General features: G+C 47.6%; 2 protein-coding genes across 17 annotated transcripts in view; one reads left to right on the top strand and one right to left on the bottom strand.

The window, feature by feature from the left end:
- The first annotated feature begins 267 nt into the window (after positions 1-267).
- On the top strand, positions 268-9,057 carry TP53INP2 (tumor protein p53 inducible nuclear protein 2). Of its 5 annotated transcripts, none has more exons than XM_045443671.1 (5): positions 268-504; positions 1,329-1,436; positions 4,231-4,405; positions 4,810-5,098; positions 5,687-9,057. In XM_045443671.1, the coding sequence occupies exons 3-5, from the start codon at positions 4,282-4,284 to the stop codon at positions 5,937-5,939; spliced, it is 666 nt and encodes a 221-aa protein (XP_045299627.1). In that variant the 5' UTR covers positions 268-504; positions 1,329-1,436; positions 4,231-4,281; the 3' UTR covers positions 5,940-9,057. The 5 variants fall into 5 exon arrangements, with proteins under 5 accessions (XP_045299627.1, XP_045299626.1, XP_045299630.1 ...); XM_045443674.1 differs by having other exon boundaries at positions 285-504; positions 4,930-5,098; XM_045443672.1 differs by lacking the exon at positions 268-504 and adding an exon at positions 712-735.
- A 1,086-nt stretch (positions 9,058-10,143) lies between these two features.
- The window catches only part of NCOA6 (nuclear receptor coactivator 6), a 109,275-nt gene continuing 100,282 nt past the window's right edge, over positions 10,144-19,136 (bottom strand). For 7 of the 12 annotated variants that reach the window (XM_045443657.1, XM_045443669.1, XM_045443662.1 and 4 more), the window contains 2 exons: positions 18,410-18,558; positions 10,144-10,711 (listed from right to left, as the gene is read on the bottom strand). In XM_045443657.1, coding sequence (XP_045299613.1) covers positions 10,668-10,711; positions 18,410-18,558 — 193 coding nt within the window. In that variant the 3' untranslated portion in view covers positions 10,144-10,667. The remainder of the gene's footprint in view (positions 10,712-18,409; positions 18,559-19,136) is intronic. The other 5 variants (XM_045443660.1, XM_045443665.1, XM_045443667.1 and 2 more) reach the window with 1 other exon arrangement.

Raw genomic sequence — 19,136 nt, 5'->3', positions numbered from 1 at the left:
GTGAGGGCTCTAGGGCATATCCAGGAAATGCAGAAGATAGGGATCTCGTAGGGAGTGGGGACCGTCCTCATTAAGAGGTCTGTAGGTCTCCCTTGGAGCTAGGGGTCAAAGAACTCAGCAGTGGCCTCTCTGGGAGGCCCCCCGAGGCTGGGAGTCTGGAAGGAGCCACTATCCAGCGGATCGTGGAGGGGGTGGGGAGGGGGGATCCGAAGCTTGCGATTGGCCACCGCTCCGCCGGCCGGTGACGCTAGGCGGGCGGGCTCCTTTGTGACGTCACAATCAGCTGTTTGAACGTTCCAATTTGTGCGGTGAGCCCAGCAGCGGCTGCACAGTCTCAAAGCCCCGCAGGCGAGCGCAGCAGCCGCGAGCTTCCAAGCCGGAGCCCGGCCGCCTCCCAGTCCAGCCCCGCGATGCAGCCCGGCCTGTGATCAGCGCCAACGCCCGGACGCTCCGCCGCGCAACTACCTCAGAGCCCACCGCCCGCCGTACCTCCCCCTCCCCAAGGTGAGTCCAGACCGGCTTCGGCCCAGGGGGTCCCGCGTCTCTGGACACGCCCCGAGCTCCCGGCTCCCGGGTCTTTGTCTCCGCCGGCGGTGGCCGGGCTGCATTCCCGTCTCCCGATTGGTTGCCGCACGCTGGTAGACCATGACGTCTCTCTATTTGCATATGACATTGAGACGTCACCAAGGCCGGCACCGCCCCCCCGGCTCGGGTCGCCTGTCCTCCCGTGACCCGGTAAGCGCTGTGTCGGGGCTTGGCTCACGGGTGAGGAACGCTGAAAGGCAGCAGGCCCGGAAGGGCCTCGGCAGTTTCCTGGGCTAACCCAGGTGCTGTAGTCAGGCCTGTGATCCCCTACTTAGGTCCGGGCGGCGCTGCTGGCTGTAGGTTGGAGTTAGAGGCAGCCCAGAGCTCCACTTCTAGGTCGTTGGGGGGCAGCGCCAGATGGCGGAATACCCTCTCTCCAGCTCCAAGCTCTGCACCCCCGGGACTACCAAACCGGAGCCTGATCTTCCTAATCGCTGTTGTGTGCAGCGCTTTAGAGGATGTCACTCCCAACCCCCAAACAAGGGGTCTTGTACTCCATTTCACCGAAGAGGAAACTGAAGCACAGAGGGGGGAAATTGTTTACTCCAGGTCATGAAGCTAATTAGAGTCATACCTATTGAGTGAATGATAGATGCATTAGCCATGGCACATGCCTAGTAGGAACTCAATACAAGTAACAAGTTACACATCCTCCTAACACTAGGGACTCCTCCACCTTGGGCTCATTGCCATCCAAATTTTATGGAGCTCTTAGGTCCCCTCATTCCTGGATCTTTTTCCAGGAGGCCTCTGGAGACCTGGTCCCCTTTTGTGGCTCTGACCCTCACTCTGAACCTTGGAGACCCAGAGCCCAATAAAATTGCTGCATCAAAATTTCTGACCACAGAAAGGTGAGTCATTGGCTGCCTCAGGGTGTCTCTGGGGCTGATGTTGGGGTAGGATGGAGGGTGAGAGTTCCCTGCTTGGCCCTTTATTACCTCCCCAACCCTTAGCATTGTCAGCTGAGAAGGACATGACCTGGCCTAGTGCTGGTGATTACTAGGCTTGTGCCCCCTTCTCTGCTTACAGAGAGGGCCAGGAGAAGGGAGTAGGAGAAGGAGAGTTCTGGCTTTCCAAGTGGATGGGCCCAGAGACTGGGCCAAGAGTCCCATCCCAGCCTGGGCTTTGCTAAAGGATGGGTGGGGTAGAAGTGGCTTGGGGCTCAAGAGCTATTCTGGGCACAGCTGCTGTAGTTATTAAAGGGAATGGTTCTCCCTGGAGCAGAACTGGGAATGTGAGAACCAGGAAGCTGGCAAAGCTGGGAAAGCAAATCTGGGAGGCTCCCCCAGTGGTCATGAGAGGGGGCGGGCACTGGCTGGCTGGTGCTGCTGTCACTCCTGGCTCTGTCACTTATTTGCTGTGTGACTTCAGGCAGGGAGCTTCCCACTGAACCTCTTTTACCTTAATTTGTCTATAATTTGAGGAGACCCCCAATGGGTTCTGGTACACACTGGGTGCTCTGGTAAATGCATGATGAATCTTGGTGTTAGGAACTCTAAACCCTTTTATAGCTGGGCAGAGGGGTTTTGAGGTGAGCAGTAACTTGAAAAGTTCTGACTCCTCTCTGACCTCCCTATCTCCCCTGCCTCATTATATTTTTGGGTGATTGTTTGCTGAGGCCTTCCTATGTATACTCTGGGCTGAATGTTTAGTGTCCTGGGACTAGACCTGCCTGGCCACCATCTAGTGTGTGTCTTTGGATAGACTGATTTCCTCTGATTCTCAGGTTGTAAAATGGGCCAGGTGAATATGATGGTCCTCACCAAGGCTCCAACCTTCTCTTCCTTCAGGAGGGGCCAAACTTTCAGGATTTTTGGTAACTGAATCACTGACTCCCTATGGCCGACAGACAGGTTGGGATATGTGGCTTGTATCAGGCAGACACTAGTTGGGGGTGCCCAACCTTTTATTATAATCTCTGTAGATTTCCCACCAGAGAAGCCAGCACCCAGGGAATACTTCTGTCTGGAGCCCACTGTGGGTTTGCAAATGTGGAAATACTCTGTTTATGGAGGTTGGATGATTCTGTGGCAAATGTGAAAACATATCCCAGAAATGGGAGGGATAGCAACAAGCATAGAAATAACTCAGGTGGGTTAGCAGTAAGTGTAGACTGCCTCCAGGGAATAGAAAAGTAGACATGCCCCCAGGGAGTTCTACAGGAAATGTGGAAACATCCCTAGAGGAAGGTGACAAGTGTCTCAGTAGCAAAATGGTTGACCATCTTCAGGGGATAGGTGAGGAGGCTCAAGCTTTGGGACATCCAGGGGACTCCTAGCCAGGCCTAGTCCTAAGGCAGGCTGAAGTGGGGAGAAGGGCAGGTCTATAGCCACCTCCTTGACATCTCTATTCCTGGAGCAGGGGATCTCCTTTCTTATTTTCATCCAGGGAAGGGCTGATTGAGGGGTTGGGTCCTGGTCCTACCCTATTGCTCATCCTTAAGGGCTCCTGGGGTTTGATAGGCCCTCCCTTCATCATTACCTCCCACTGACCTGCTGTCTCTCTGAGGCCAGGCAACCTGATCTTCCTCCTAGCCAGGAATGCTGCCCTTGAGCAGGAGCTTAGGTATAGGGGGTGAGAAGGGGGGGGGGAGGGCCCATGGGAATAGGATCTTAGAACCTCATCTGACAGACACAGATGAGAGCTGTGCAATCACATGGTAGCGGTTCTGTGGGATTTCTGCTAGCCAGTACTTTACAAGCCACACAGGCTCAAGTAGCGGTTCCTAATCTGGGGGGTCAAGGAGTAATGTTAGGAAATCATGATGAAAACTTCTTCCCAGAAAAATACCCAGGTCACCAAGTTAAAACTGTCTAATCCAGAGAGATACCCAGCAAAGGCAATGGAGTATAGTGATTGGGGGTGCTGACTCTGGAATCTGACTGTATGGGTTTAAATCCAACTTCTGTGTCTTATTAGCTGTGAGACTTTGCACAAGTTACATTACCTCTCTGAGCCGCAGTTTCTTTACCTGTAAAAGAGGGATAATAATTAGACCCACTTCCTAGAGTTGTTGTGAGAAGTACCTGTGGTAATATAGGTAAAGTGCTTAGCACAGTACCTAGCACATGAATGTTAGCTGTATTATGATAATAAGTAATCACAATATCAGACAGTTTCTTCCTTGCTTGGAGAACTGCTATTTACCCTTCAAGGTTCAGCGTGGATGTCCAACCCTCTGGAGACCTTTCCTGATAGAGTCTAGTCATATATATCACTCCTTCCACGCCCCTAGAGCATGCAAGAATGTTAATAATTAACTAGTTGATTCTTTTACTGACCGCTTACTCTGTGCCCTGGTACGGCTCTAAGCACTTTGTGTTTAGCTCATTTAATTCTCATTAGAGCCCAGAGGAGGATACTATTATTAGCTCGTGTAATTCTTATAAGGGCCCAGAGGAAGGTACTATTATCACTGGCATTTGATAGATGAGAAAACTAAAGCACAGATGAGTTAAATAACTTCCTAAGGTCACGCAGAAAATAGAGAAGCATGAAAGCAGGTGGACTTACCAGGACACGCACACACCGCAGAGCTTCCCCACACATCCCTTAGAGAGTACTCTCACTATGCTCTGAGGGCTGGGGGTGATATCCCTAGCCGGGAGTCGGGTGGGCGCTGTGACTCCTCTCTGCACCTCCCAGGTATCTGCACTGCCGCTGGGCGCCCCCCTGAGACCGTTTCACTCTCCCACCATGTTCCAGCGCCTCACCAGCCTCTTCTTCAGTACTCCCCCGCCCCCCGAGGACCCCGGATGCCCCAGAGCCTTCGTCTCCGAGGAGGATGAAGTGGACGGCTGGCTCATCATTGATCTGCCGGGTGAGGCCTGAATCGGGGGCCAGGACTCTGATTCCTGGGCCTGTGATGGGCAGGTGGCCGAGCTGCGGAGGGGAAGGGAGCTACTAGGGGATTGAGAAGCTCGCCTGGCTTCCTGGGCAAACTGGGGCTGAGGCAGTGACTGTGAAGGCAGGGTAACAGGGCCCCATCCCATGCAAAGCCCGGGCCATCTCCTGGCAGCTCAGCGTTGGGGCCCACACCTCATGTGCCCTAGGGCAGCTGGTCGAGATTCCTGGCCCGTGGGTGCCCCGTGGGCGCGGCAGGCAGGGCTGCGGGTCTGACTAACGATGCCCTTTCTCTCCCCGCCCCACTGTGTCCGGTGTGTGTGTGTGTCCCTCCCCGCTGCGCCCCCTCCTCCGCATGGCTACCCCTCCCGCGCCCCGTAGACAGCTACGCGGCTCCACCCAGCCCCGGGGCCGCTCCTGCTCCCGCAGGCCGCCCTCCGCCCGCGCCCTCCTTGATGGACGAGAGCTGGTTTGTTACCCCTCCCGCCTGTTTTACTGCAGAGGGGCCCGGACTCGGGCCCGCCCGCCTCCAGAGCAACCCCCTGGAGGACCTCCTCATTGAACATCCCAGCATGTCCGTTTACGTCACCGGCAGCACCATAGTGCTGGAGCCTGGGCCCCCTTCCCCGCATCCCGACGCTGCCCTGCCTGACGGCGACCTTAGCGAAGGGTGAGCGGGCCGGGGACGTAGCCTGGAGACCTAGAGAAGCGTGTCTGGGAGGCAAGGGTCCAGGCCGGGAGGCTGGGGGAAGCGCGCCCAGGAGCCCGCCCTGCGTCGAAGGCGGGGCCTTTAGAGGCGTGTCTTCGTGGCAAAGAGCCGGGACGAGGCTAGGGGAGGGCCTGAGGGTAAAGGGGCGGAGCTTTAAGAGAGGGAGAGGCCTGGCTTGTTGGCCCCGACCGGGCTGGGGAGAGACGGAGCTCCGAGGCTTCGGGCGGGTTTGGCGGAGGAGCGAGGCCGGAGCGCCGGAGGGGTGGGGTTTCCAGAGGCTAGCTCGGAAGGTAAGGACCGAATTGGAGGTGGGAGCCGAGCCTTCCCTGGAGTCCGGTGTAATCGTCACAGGGGTTAGAACTGAGGAGGCGTCTCCAGGCTGGCTCGGAGGAAGGGCTGGGGCCCACAAGAAGGGCACCGGGCGCCCTGCTAAGAGCAGAGACAGCATTGCGCTGGAGCGAGGGTGCGGGGACTGGGTGGGCGGTGCCAGCGCGCCTCTCCGCCCCGGGACCTGTCCGGCCCCGACCGAGCCCTGCTCTGTCCCCGCAGGGAGTTGGCGCCCGCCCATCGCGAGCCCCGGGCCCTGCACCACGCCGCCGCCCCTCTGCCGGCGCGGGCTGCACTGCTAGAGAAGGCGGGCCAGGCGCGGCGGGTACAGCGGGCCCGGCAGCGCGCCGAGCGCCACGCGCTGAGCGCCAAGGTGGTGCAACGGCAGAACCGCGCCCGCGAGAGCCGTTCGCGCCGGCCCAAGCATCAGGGCAGCTTCGTCTATCAGCCATGCCAGCGCCAATTCAACTACTGAGGATCCGCCGGCCGAACCACAAGCGCCTCGCGGATCCCGGACCCCTGTCGGGCCCCTCTGCCGCGGCCAGTGTGTTGCGCGAGGAGCGCCCTCCGCCCACCTGGGTTGGACACTACAACCTCCCTCCTCCTTGAGAGAGGTGGGGTGCTAGCCCCTTCTCCCACCTCCCTCGATTTTCCCACCACTGATCCTCTAATCCGCTTCTGAAGCCCCTTCTGCCCACCCTCCGACCCCATGCCTGATATCTAATCCTCCATTTCCTCCCCCTCCCTTGACATTCCATCCTTCCTTCCTTCTCTGCTCTCTGTCCCCATCTCTACCCCGACTTCCTCTTCATCCTTGCCCTCCGTTCCTGTACCTCTGGCCCACTCCTTCCACTAGCCTCTTCTCCCAGACCTAGCTCTTTTCTCTGCCTTCAATTCCCACTTTACAGCCTCACCTATCTCATGTTTGGCACTACACGCACTCCTGCCCTTATTCATTCCCAGTAATACCCTCCCAAACGGATAGGGGGTGGCGCCGAGACTAAAGGCCTCTGCCTTTAGTCTCCCCCCTCCCTCTCCCCTGGGATTGGACTCCTTGGAGTTGTTTAGGCCTGTAAAGGTAAAGTATGTGGAATAGGACTGTGAGATGTGAGTTAGAAGGAGAAGTGGAGGGAATCAAGGGTAAGAGGCAGCCTACTGGAGATGTAGACAGGACATACAGGTTAAGAACCTGTGGGGAGCAGGGCACCATGGGAGCTGGCCCTGTGCTTGCTCAGTGGCCAAGCCCTCCTCTTGGGCTTGAGCCTGGAGTCTGCCCCCAGTTTTTATAATCCCATTTACCATATCTCTCCTCTGAAATTCACTCCTCTGAATGCCTGAGTCTGAAGGGCTTAGTACCGTGTTGCCCTACCCCCAACATGTCACCCCAGGAATAGAGGCTGGGCAAGGCCCTGCCATCCTGGCCATATGTTCACGTGCCCAAGGTGCTAGAACTAGTTTAGGAGAGATGCAGTTCAGAGGGCTTCTAGGTAGGGAAAGTGCACACTCCAGAGTAAGAATGCAGGGGAATGATGCTGGGGAGGACAAGCTGTGGGGTGAAGCCATCCCAAGAGTGACAGCTCAGCCTTCATGTTTCACCTCTGGCCTTGTATTTCACTCTGCTCAGGATGGCTAATAAACACTCCCGGGTAGGAAGCCAGGAGCCCCACTGTCCCAACCCCCAAACAGTCCCTATCCAGGTTCAGGGCTTCCAGGGGGCCTCTCATTTCCCCCCCAGGGCTCTCTTCCTTTCTAGTCCAACGGGGAGAAATGGGGGCCCTATGGTTACCCTCCCCCTCTCCAGTAAGCAACTGGAGGAGGGAACTTGAATCCCTGGGTGAGACCAGCGGGGTCACAGGCAGACAGCATTCTCCTTCTTATGGTGGGAGTGAATTTTGGGCTCAGTCACCAGCAACAGCTTCTTGGGACATCCTGAGTTGCTTCCCTTTTCCTCTAATTGTCCTTTTTTAGTGTGTGCTTTCTTCCTTGACACTTTTAAGATTTCCTGTTACATACTTACATAGGTCTTCCCCCTCATTCCAATTCCAGGTTTCTAGGCCTCACAGCCAAGCTGAGGGTTGGTTGGAAAACTCTGTAATCTCATGACGGTAAAGGCAGCTGCCCTCCCTGATCTTATAGCCCCAAGGCTCGTGTTGGGTATATGGATAAGGGAGGGGGTAGCCCCATGGTTGCCAGGATGGGGACAAAGGAAGTTCCTGTTGGGGTCTCCTATTCAAGCCAAATCTACAGTAAAAGGAGATCAAAGTCCCTAAGCCAGTCCACTAGGGCCCCAGTAGTTACAACCTTGCTTCTCTTGCCAAGGTTCTCCTTCAGTTATAAAGAGTTGCTTTTATTCTTTCAGCAACCCTGTGGTCACTTCACAGTCAGCTTAGGGTCTCCCGCACTTCCGAGAGCTTAAGCTCCCTCCAGCTCTTCCTGCCTACTCCTTTGCTGCCAGCTGGGGCATAGGCTCAGTTGTGAGCAGTCCCCATGATCCTTCTGGTGTGGAGGGGGTGAGCAAGTTATAGGACATTTGGCTCAAATTTCAAGAGACTCCTTACACATATTTCTGGAGGCTCCTGTAGTTCTAGAACCTCCAACGTCATCACCTGGCTGGTTGTAAGGCTCATATGTTTTTGTACTTTCCTACAGATTCGGTAGCATTTAAGTGTGGCAATATTTTAATTGTGTATAGATTTCTATGAACCAACACTACTCAGTCTCCTGCTAGTCTGATTCCTGAAGCATCAGACCTCATCATACTGTATTGACTGTGTATGTGCCTTTCACCTTGAGCATGCTTCAGGATTTTTTTTTTAAACCACAGAACTTGAATACACGAGGGAACTAGAATTCATAAAGTCCTATGCAACCTTAGACAGGAGGGGGTGAGAGAGTCTGTCGTGACTGATGTTTTCAGAGACCCTGGAGAAGTTGTATTAATTAAGGTCAACATTACTAGCACTTTGCCAAAACTAAGTATGTCAGAGAGACCCCTGTTTCTACAGTGAGACCCAAGTACATCAAAGGGTGACTTACAGTAATTCCCCAATATGTCTGAGTGCTCTCTTCAAGCTGGTTGTCACTTTCCAGCTTTTGCCAGTTTGGCCCTCGCAGGGTACCATGTGTGTATGAATGCAGTTTGCTGCTGTTTTGGGGTATGCCTGCTCCCCACCCCCCACCTGGAACCCTGATCAATTTGTTCTGACCTAGAATGTCTTAGGTGCAACAAGAACCCCACTAGAGCTCTTGGATGCCTCCTCAGATCCATGTGGCTTTATGTGAGGGGACTGAATGCAGACACACCATAGCCCCTAGTATCTTCCCTCTTGCCCTGCCACCTAGTTCCAAATGAAACCAACAAGTTGAATGAATCCCTCTTGGATGTATTTTGAGACTGGCTGAAATGAGGCAACTCTGGTTGACCATGTTGTGACATGCTGACAGACTCAAGGACACAACCACCTCAATCCAGTCATGTGGCATGCCTGTGTACGTGTATAACAGGATTCTGATTGTTAGATTTTAATGTTATTCCTCTATGGGAGAAAAAAATTAATATAAAGAAAAATAAATAAAAATCTATTTAAAGCACATTATGCTTTCTGTCTGTATAGAGCTAAAGTAGAAGCAGCACTCTGCAATCTCAAGCACAGTATTGGCATAGGGATTATTACTAGGCTGGCTTTGGTTCTGGTTGTGTGTCACATACAGGGAAGGAAGAGGGAAGATGAGCTTGCTGGAAATAGAACCAGACAATTGTGGGGTCTGACTCATAAATAACTACTTTCAGAGGATCCTTATAACCCAAGACATCTATAATGACAATTGAAACACAGATGAGAATAAGCATGACGGAGTCATGGTCTCAGGCATTAGGTTCTGGCAAGGGCAAGGAGAGACTGCAGGGGAAGGGATGAGTCTGTGTCTAGCTGTAAAAGACACAGCAGAAGGCAGAGGCCCAGACCAAGACAAGGACAGAGCCCTAAGCATCAGAGTTCACTGAAGGTTGAGAGTAGGGTGGGGGCAGAAGCAGCAGGTTTGGAGTCTATAATTTTTAGGTAGGAATTAAGCCAGGAAAGGGCAAAACCTGGGCATATTGATGAGAAATCACCCCTAAGCCTAATGTAGATGAGAAACAGGGTACCCAAAGGGCGGAAAAGTCGTGGACATCTTTGAAGTATACCACACAAAGTGACCACTTATATTTGGAAGCTACCTGATCTAACCACAGAACTGAAATGAAGGTGGAAAGCTGACCTAAAGTGGGCTAGATTCTTGATGCTGTTACAAAGAATCTTGCTGGTTAGTCTGGGCTTATCTGTTGAATGGAGGAAATGTTTACAGTTGTTTTGAAGCAATCCATCCTGTCACTGTAGAAACATATGTAAGAGGTGGAGAAAAAGTGCATCTGTGTTACTGATGGCTTCCTGTCCCTAAAAAATTCTGGGTGGCCTTTGATCCTAAGTTGATTCTGTTATTTGCATCCAAAACAAATTTGACCAACATCTATCAAAGTGCCTGGTACAGTGCTGAAACACTGTAACAGGCTAGTTTCTTCAAAGTCAGTATAGTAAGGACAAGGTGGAATTCTAATTTACAAAGAAGGCTGTTCCTATTCATCTATGGTCCAAACAAAGTTTGTTCACCCAGTAATCCCTTGCCAATAACGTACATTTATGTTCTAGGACAATGACATTTATTTAACACATTCAACATTTCACATTATACAAACCCTTAGATTCTCTTTATTCACTGGTCCATTTCTACAACAAATACATCCAAAACACTATATAATAAAATTATTTACAACATTTCCAAATGAGAAGCTTCTTTTTGCTCCCGCTACTGCTATTCACACACATAACTTCCACAGCACAATACATCATTAGAAGATCTAAAAATGCTCACCCTGTACTCTAGGCTGCTTAGGAAATGTGAAAACTAATAACATAATTGCATTAGCTCCTCTCAATACATGGCAACATTTTAGAAACCTTGAACTTCATCTTGCAACACCAAAAAAGGGTTCAACAACCCTGCTTTCCCCATTGCACTTTATGAAACAGGTTGCAGGGAGTAGGAAAAGGGCCGCTTTATTAAAATGACTAACTGTACAGAAATGGATTTTAAAAAGTCACAGCTCAAAATTGCTTTTTGTAAAATTCACACACATTTACAAGGATCAAGTCGCTGTCCAGCTTGTTTACTTGGATTTTCTTCGCTTGGATTGCACCGCACTGGTTATGTCTGTTGGGGGAAAGAAAGGACATGCTCAGCTGAGGCAACTCTTTATGGCAGTGCTGTTTAGGCAGTCCACAGGAAGCAGGGCTGGCCGGAGTGGGGTCCTACTGGACTCTGAATAAATCTAAGGTCCTCAAAAGGAGTGCTCAGTGTGGAGAGGGTGTCAGGCCTAGACCTGTAGAGTAGGGCCTTGGAGACTTGGGACGCAGGGTACAGGTGGTGGGAATGGAGCACACATAAGCAGTTGGAAAAAGAGGCAGGGGTGGGGAGAGCATCTGGAGCTGGGCAATTAACCCCACAATCTCCATCACCAGTTCTTATCACCCAGTGAAATGACAGATAGAATGAGTGCTTTTGGTGATACATCCATGAGTGTTGCTACAAGCAAGTAAGTAAGCTGTGCCAGAGTACAAAGAACCAGCCTCTGGATCCCTTTTGGAGCCAAGCCATTATTTTGCAGTAAGCAACTCTTTTTGCTGTACTATAATCAAAGTCTCTAAATAGTATGATCACGATCCCTGGTCAAGTGTCTACACACAGGCATAGAAGCAATTCAGAGCAAGCACAGCCTGCTCTGAGCCCAGGTGAGCCTGCAGGCTTCATGGAAGAGGTGGGACCTGAGTGACTTAAACACAGAGAACAGTGGCATAAAGGAAATAAATGTGTTCCTTTCATTCCTCTTTTAATGTCTTCAATCAACTCAATCTTATTCCATATTTAAACCATGTTTCTCAAAAACTTTTCCACACATAAGTCTTCTACAGCAGAGTACAATGAATAGCTTAAAGCTCTCCAAATGTAAACATTTCTTTAAAATTTTATATTGATCTTAGGGGCGCCTGGGGGGCTCAGTCGGTTAAGTGTCTGACTCTTGATTTCGGCTCAGGTCATGATCTCATGCTTCATGAGATCGAGCCTTGTATCAGGCTTTGTGCTGACAGCATGGGGCCTGCTTGGGATTCTCTCTCCCCTCTACCCCTCCACCTTGCTGTTTCTCTCAAAATAAACATTTAAGAAAAACAAAATCTTATATTAAATTCACTCTCATTCTTCATGTTGTTCCACAGATCTTTTGGTCTTAATATGAAAACAATGTTTTAAAGGTTTATTATCTTTTTAAAGGTTTATTTTATTTTCACTTTTGAGAGAAAGCACAAGCAGGGGAGGGGCAGAGAGAGAGGGAGATACAGAATCTGAAGCAGGCTGCAGGCTCTGGGCTGTCAGCGCAGAGCCCAACGCAGGCTCGAATCCACAAACCGTGAGATCATGACCTGAGCTGAAGTTGGATGCTTAACTGACTGAGCCACCAAGACGCCCTGAAAACAATGTTTTAAAATTACTTCCCATCAAGGAGAAAAAAATATTTTCTATCTAACACAATAATATGTAAGATGAATCAGTTTTATTGATTTCTGGAAATTAGGATAAATAAATTTTCTTTTTTCTTTTTCTTTTCTTTTTTTTTTTTTTTTTTTTTTTTTTTTTTTTGAGAGAGAGCAAGTGAGCAGGGGAGGGGCAGAGAGAGAGGGAGTGAAAGAATCCCAAGCAGGCTCCACACTGTCAGGGCAAAGCCTGACGCAGGGCCTGAACCCACAAACTGTGAGATCATGACCTGAGCTGATATCTAGAGTTTGACACTTAACGGACTAAACCACCCAGGTGCCCCTAGGCTAAAGTTCCAGATGCTACAGGTTAGATTCAGTGTTCTAAGAATTTTTTTTTTCTCTTTTGTATCATATTTTGAGAGCACAGACTTAAGATGTAGATACAAAAAGCAAAAATGTTGCTGTTAGCTATAGTAATTGTTAGGAAGTAATAAGGCTCAATGACTTTCTGAGAAGTGGCCTGTGTAATGTTTTAGGGCTTCTGCTGGTGAAAATTCCAGTGTGTGTATATCTTCTTGCTGGAAGGTCACGCTGCTTGTGCCATGTGGTACAGTCAGTCTCTCTGATTTACTCCATAGTCTTTTGCTAATCAGAGGACAGTTAATCTGACAGGATGTTGATAATGGTGTTCTTTAATTCCATGAAATAAACTAAGAGTCTCACACCCACCCCAGTTCCCTATAATCAACTCCCAGTCCAGCTTTCAAGTTTCCTTTTCACTGTAGCAAATTTGTCATTTGCAGGAAAGATATACAGGGTTTTGTCTTGATGGGGTGTTCATTCTTAGAAAGATATCTGTTAATTAGGCCAACTTTGGGAGCCTCTCTTTGTTGTGATATGAAGGACTGAGGGATGTGGCTGGGAAGGGGTGGGGGGATAAGCACCTCAGCCTCTTCCTCCCCCTCCTCCTTCCTTGTTTGTTCCCATCTGTCACTGCTCCAAAGCACCCAATGATCTGGCAGACTGATTCTGCTTCTGAGGATGAATCAGTGAGTGGGACCATGAATCAACAAGTGATTTGTGCTAGAAACTGCAAAAAAAAAATAATATTTTAGATGCCAGGGTTAGGTGTGGGAAATGGGTGTAGGGTGCACTTTTATACTTCCATGAGGGAAAAAGCTGTATCAACCTGATTTTGAAGTCCTTTATCACCTTTGCTAGATAAATTTAGGCAATCTCGGTCACAGGACAATGTCACTTTTGAAGTCTTTATAAATCTATCTGAAAAGATGAGTTTTTTGTTTTTGTAGTTCAACTTTATACTTCCTCCAAAATGTTACAACTTTTACTACTCCGCTGAACACAATAAGAGAATCTGGAGGTTACCTCTTGAAGGTAAAGGAATTCTAGGGAAGTAATGAAGTGGTTGATGGTACATTCAGAGTGTGCATCAAGTCTGTTCCTAAAGGCTGCCTACCTTAACTGACTGTGCATAATCCCACTCCCAAGTCCCATACTCAATACCATACTAGCAAAATAAATATTACATACATTGTTGGAAAATCCAAGTTTTTTAAACCATCAAAGATTTTTACAAATTAATGTCTTGACAGATATAAAGTAGTCCAAAGACTAAAAGTAACATCATTTATATTAATATTTTAGAACGAAGTATATGGTAAGTAACTGGGTCAATAACAGTCTTTCAGATGGTTGTATATACATCCTTGGAGAACATTTACATTTATAATTTGACATGGGCATTCCCCCCCGCCCCCACTGGTTGCCTCATTTTGACCTTAAGCAAATTTGGCCAAATCTACAGTACAAGGGTTTATTAAATCTCCTACTATGTGGAGTTTACCTTTACCTTTCAAGGAGTTTTAGAAAATGACCTTGACCTTGCTCACTTCATTATGCTTTTTACTGTACTACTTCTAGCCAAGATTTCTATTTATTTGTAAAGAAAATTCTGGAACTTTCCTTTCAAAATTTTCATGGCTGGTTTCTGAATGATGCTACTACAAGAGTGCAGTTTCAGGCAGTTACTGTTCAGAGTTTTCTCCATATTATGTTCATTTACATTTCCACAATAACATTTTCATTTTAAGAATGTCTGTTTTTTGAGATTGTTGCTTCTCAAGTCACTGGCTGTGGGGAGGGTAGGACTCTCACCCCACTTTGCTATCAGAGGCATCTTAAGGCATTCCAGGAACACCCACAGCTGCTACTGATTATAGGTTGCTCTGAACTTCCTTCATATTAGCATACCTTCCCTGGTTTCAAACTTATGCATTGAACTTTACATTTTTAACTACTAATCTTTTTTCCAATTGAAAGTATAACATGAAAACTATTATTAACAGAAGAGTAAATGAAGAATGACAAGAAAAATGAGAAAAATCATTTCTGTGTTAATAGGCAACACCTCATATCAGGAAGTGGAACTACTCATTTGCATATTTGTAACAACACACCTGATCAAGCGCAATTTTAAAAAGAAGCTCACTAGTTTGTGAGAGCCAATTTTTGTGTCTGTAATTAAAAGTGGGATGGGGGGGGGAACCCAACAATCAAAAACAAAACAATAGGTTAGAGAGTGACCTATTAACCACGTGTGCCTCTCTAGACTTGCCCAGAAATAATCTGTCCCACCTGCTCCAATCTGGCAGTACAGGAGGCCTTGGCCAGCATGAGATAAGCAAACTCTGTTCTCACAGCAGGAGCATAATTAATGTCACTGGTTCTCTGACAATACAAATGTACCAGTATTTCTCATTATACACCGCTCATATTTCTCAGCTGATTTCAAGGTTCTCATGAAAAACACAGACCATTTCTGATTGTGTTTGTGCATATATGACCCACATTGTATGAGTGCAAAAAAGGCAAACCTTTTTCTCCCCTCAAAACTTGAAGGAAACCACCATGATATTTTATGATCATTCCCTGGGTATGGGCTCAAATACATCACAAAAAGTTATTTTATGACTTTGGTTCAGAGTTTTGGATACAACATAGCAGCCCAAATAATATGCATATTTATTCTTTAATCTGGATCCAAGAGCTCTAACACTTAAAACCCAAAACAGATATAGCACTCATCTTGGGTACAAAAGGTAACTTACCCTAGGAGTTCAGAACTGGTAGCCTGAGGGCTTGAAGCTGATGCAAAGATCTGTACATGACTGTGATTCCTGGGGTTTGGCCGAGGAATCTTCTCCTATCTTCTCAGGAGACATCCAGCACCCCTCCATGCAAACTCACAAAGCTTTCGAGTCATTATGGCCTTTCCTAAGCTAGTTGCTAAGCTTCAGAACACGGATGGGGCAGGCATTCCAACATGAATACCATGTTGGAATACATGAATACCACCTTGGGACAACGTCCTTAAGTGTACACGCCTACTCCCCACCCTCTTCTAAAACAGGTTCCAGCTTTCCATCTTTGCTTGGCTGGCAGTTCTCTACAAACTGGCTCTAATTTGGGCATCTCTTCTTAACTGTCCCAGCTGCTCCTTTGATTAATTCTTTCTGGTACACTATAAATGACATCCTTATTATCTTGAGGGTTTGGACTTAGGTGAAGTTTCCAAAAATCTGGTGTGTGACATCTCTAAAGGTCAACACTTATTTCCTGCTTTAAAGGTAATTACACACCATATTCTATAGCCTAGAAAACTTCCATCTTTGGGAAAGTGAGGGGCCAAAAGAATACAAAGAATTGAGGGGCACCTGGGTGGCTCAGCTGGTTAAGTGTCCGACTCTTGATTTCAGCTCAGGTCACGATCTCACAGTTCATGGGTTCAGGCTCCGCAATGGGCTCTGTGCTGGCAGAGCCTGCTTGGCATTCTTTCTCTCTCTCCCTCTCTCTTTGACCTCCCCTGCACTCTCTCTGTCTCAACCTCTCTAAATAAATACATAAACAAACAAACAAACATTAAATAAAGAATACAAAGAACTGAGGGGAAGCAGATTTTCCCACAGAACTCTAGGAATCTTCCCTTTAGTGTTCTAAGTTTAGTATTCAATATACTGAAAGGAGTGCTTCCTTCCAAACAAATCTCTGCCTGGGAGATGATTCCCAGGGAGGAGGAAGAAAAGTGGCTGATTCCATTTTGGCATCAAAGTGGGGATACCTAAGAGGACTCTGCTTGTGGTGTACACAGTATGCCTGGAGAGGAAAAAAAGTTCCTCCCTCTCTGATGGGCTGAGGTAAGGTAACTTCTACACCTCTGCTTTACCTGTATGATCTGTAGACCTGTGGCTTACCCAGGGGCTCTCATGAGGAATCGTGAAATTCTTGCCCAGAAACACAACCTGCCAATAACAGCTGAGTTCTCAGGTCAGTGTCTGTGTTGGCGCACCACAACCTGCCCTCATCTTCAGGTTGGCATCCCAATGGTACTGGACTGCGTCTCAGCAGCCCTGCTGGTATCAGGCACTTGGCCAGGATTCCACCTCTTGCCTAAGTTGAGCTACTCAAGCTCAGCACATTCCCAGAGGGGATGACTCTCCCTCAGATCTGGGCCTTTGCACATGCCGTACTTTTGCCTAGAATATTTCATTCAACTCCCACAGCCTGGATAATGCCTCCTCATTCTTCAGGTCTCAACTTAAACATCATTTTTTCAAAGCCTTCTATGACTAGGCAGAGGAGTAAAGCATCCCAGCAATATGCTCCTACAGTACCATGTAAGTTTGTGATCATAGCATTTAACATTTAACACACTGTATTAGTCTTTCTGGCTGGTATATAACTGATATGATGAAGACAGAGACACTCCCTTTTCACTATTATATCCCCAGAGCCTGGCATGTAGTAAGTACTTAATATATATTTGATAGATGGTTATTAATATAATAGTTACTGATTATATACCTCTTTGTATAAGGCACTGTACCAGGTACCGAGGATATAGTGGTGAGCAAAACCAGACAAACTCCTGCCCTAACAGGGCATGTATATTAATTAACTATCACATAAATAAATATAAAATTAAAGCTGTGGTATTATGAAGGAGAACATGGGGCTGTGGTTCCTCATAGTGTCAAGTGAGCTAAGTACAAAGAGTAGGTTAGTGAGGAGAAGGGAGGAAGGAAGAGGGAAAAACACTCCTTGCAGTGGGTGTACACACACACAGGCTTGTGACGAGAGGGCGGCATGTCTGAGTTGCTGAGGGAAGTCACATGAGGCCAGGAAAGGCTGACAGGGGCCAGACCACATAGAACCTTTCTAATCCATGTGGGCACTTTCAGACTTTAATCCAAATTACAATGTAAATCACCAAAGGGTTTTAAGCTACAGTAGCAGTGAAGATGGGGCAAAGGGGATGAATTTGGGCCACTTGAAATAAAATCAGCAGCTTTTGGTAACGAACATGAGAGATGTGAGGATGAGGGAGAGATGCCAAGGAGGACTTGCCCAATGGACAGATGGTGGTGCTATTCCCTGAGGTGGGGAACACTGGCAGATGACCTGATAGTGGGGGTGAAAATCACAAGTCTGGTTTCAGACATGTTGAATTTGAAGGCCTGGTAAGGATGTACATGCAGTTGTCTAAGATTTTTAGAGGTCTGTACGAGAAATGCAAATTTAGGAGTCATCTGTGAAAAGTTGTAACTAAAAAAGAAGGGCATGAGTGAGATCAATTAGGGAGAGAAGAGTTGAAGAGAAAGGGTGACTCAGGATCAAAGTGTGAGGAAGGGCAACATCTAATAACTGGCTACAGAGATTGAGCAGGAAAAGCCAGAGAGGTAGAGAGAAAACTATGGAGAGCTCTAGGTCACGGAAACCAAGGACATCATGAATTAAAAAAGGAGACAGCAATCAATACAGGAAAGAAAACTGGTAGTAGTGTAAGGTTCTTGACAAGGTCAGAGAAGATGGGATCAAAGAGGCACAAGTGGAGGAACTGGCCTTAGACTTGAGGAGGGACAGGTGCTCTATTATAGTAGGAGCAAAGGAGGATCCTAGTAGATTTAGGTCTTGGTAGTGACAGCTGAAGCAGTTCTATTTTCTCTGTGGAGAGGTGAGAGTCTCTGCTGAGAGAGGGGAGAGAAAGTAGGGGCCAGAGGAGTGGAAAAGAGAGTTGATCATAGAAGGATGGCTGGGCCATATTGAGCACCTATCTGAAGTGGTGATCACGAATCAATCTGCCCTGTTATGTTCTTTTTTTTTTTTTTTTTTCCCCCCAACAGTGCTTGCTGCTCTGTGCACATACACAGAAAACACACAGGTAAATGAACTAACAAACAAAGGAGGGACAGACAGTAGAAGTCAAAGTAACACATAGATAAAAGACAAAGTCCTCTGCTGTGGTGATAAAGACCCCATTCTTCTATCTGACCCACAAAAGCACCCACACTGCACTGCTAACCTTTAGTAGAGCTGGAGGCTGAAGCAGGCCGAGAGGATCGCTTGCGATGTCCATTTTCCACGCTTTCAGAAGCCACACTTGGCTCTTCAGTTCGGGAGTTTCTTCGGCTTGGGGTTTTGGACTTTTCAATGATCTCTTTGGGCTCACTGCTGACAGAGGGAAGCACAAAGTTTCCAAGAAGGAGAGGGAATCAAGTCACACACAAAAAAGGGCTCTTCAGATAGAACTTCATTTGTGAGGCAGGAGATTAAGAACTATACAGTCATTCTGAAGAGAAAATATTCCACTCTGGGACAATAAACAAAATACCTTCTATATTACTCACAATTTAAAAGTGAGTCTAGCTTGTTACAGTAGTAAAATAAAATACTAAAAAGCATATTGCTGGTGAAATTGTGGAAAAACAGGTAAAAGAAATTAAGAACTTGGAATAAAAATTCCGAAACTTCCTCACCCTTTTCCTAAAATAACAATATTCCTTTTCAAAAATTAATAGTATCTGAAATTTAGGAAATTACTAATATGTACTGGTATTTTCTATGAGCCTGTATAATCAGATAATGGCCTAAGTCACATTATAGAATACACATGAGAATGTATTCAGAGTATATATATTGCTGGGTATACTGATTACCCCTACCTCGATCCCCTTTTTTTAGTTTGCAAAGATTTAAAATTGGTAATATCCAGTACTACTGAGGGTATGAGGACAGAAACTCCTGATCAG

Source organism: Leopardus geoffroyi, chromosome A3, assembly GCF_018350155.1.
Source record: "Leopardus geoffroyi isolate Oge1 chromosome A3, O.geoffroyi_Oge1_pat1.0, whole genome shotgun sequence".
NCBI classification, from domain to species: domain Eukaryota; kingdom Metazoa; phylum Chordata; class Mammalia; order Carnivora; family Felidae; genus Leopardus; species Leopardus geoffroyi.
Note: the sequence above shows the minus strand (reverse complement) of the source record. Positions and strands in the feature narration are given on the sequence as shown.

Bases quoted from the DNA above. Each gene is read 5' to 3' on its own strand.
- TP53INP2 (XM_045443670.1), top strand. From the start codon at position 4,282: ATGTTCCAGCGCCTCACCAGCCTCTTCTTCAGTACTCCCCCGCCCCCC. The intron at 4,406-4,809 runs GTGAGGCCTGAA...CGCGCCCCGTAG, and splicing joins GCTCATCATTGATCTGCCGG to ACAGCTACGCGGCTCCACCC. The intron at 5,099-5,686 runs GTGAGCGGGCCG...CTGTCCCCGCAG, and splicing joins GACGGCGACCTTAGCGAAGG to GGAGTTGGCGCCCGCCCATC.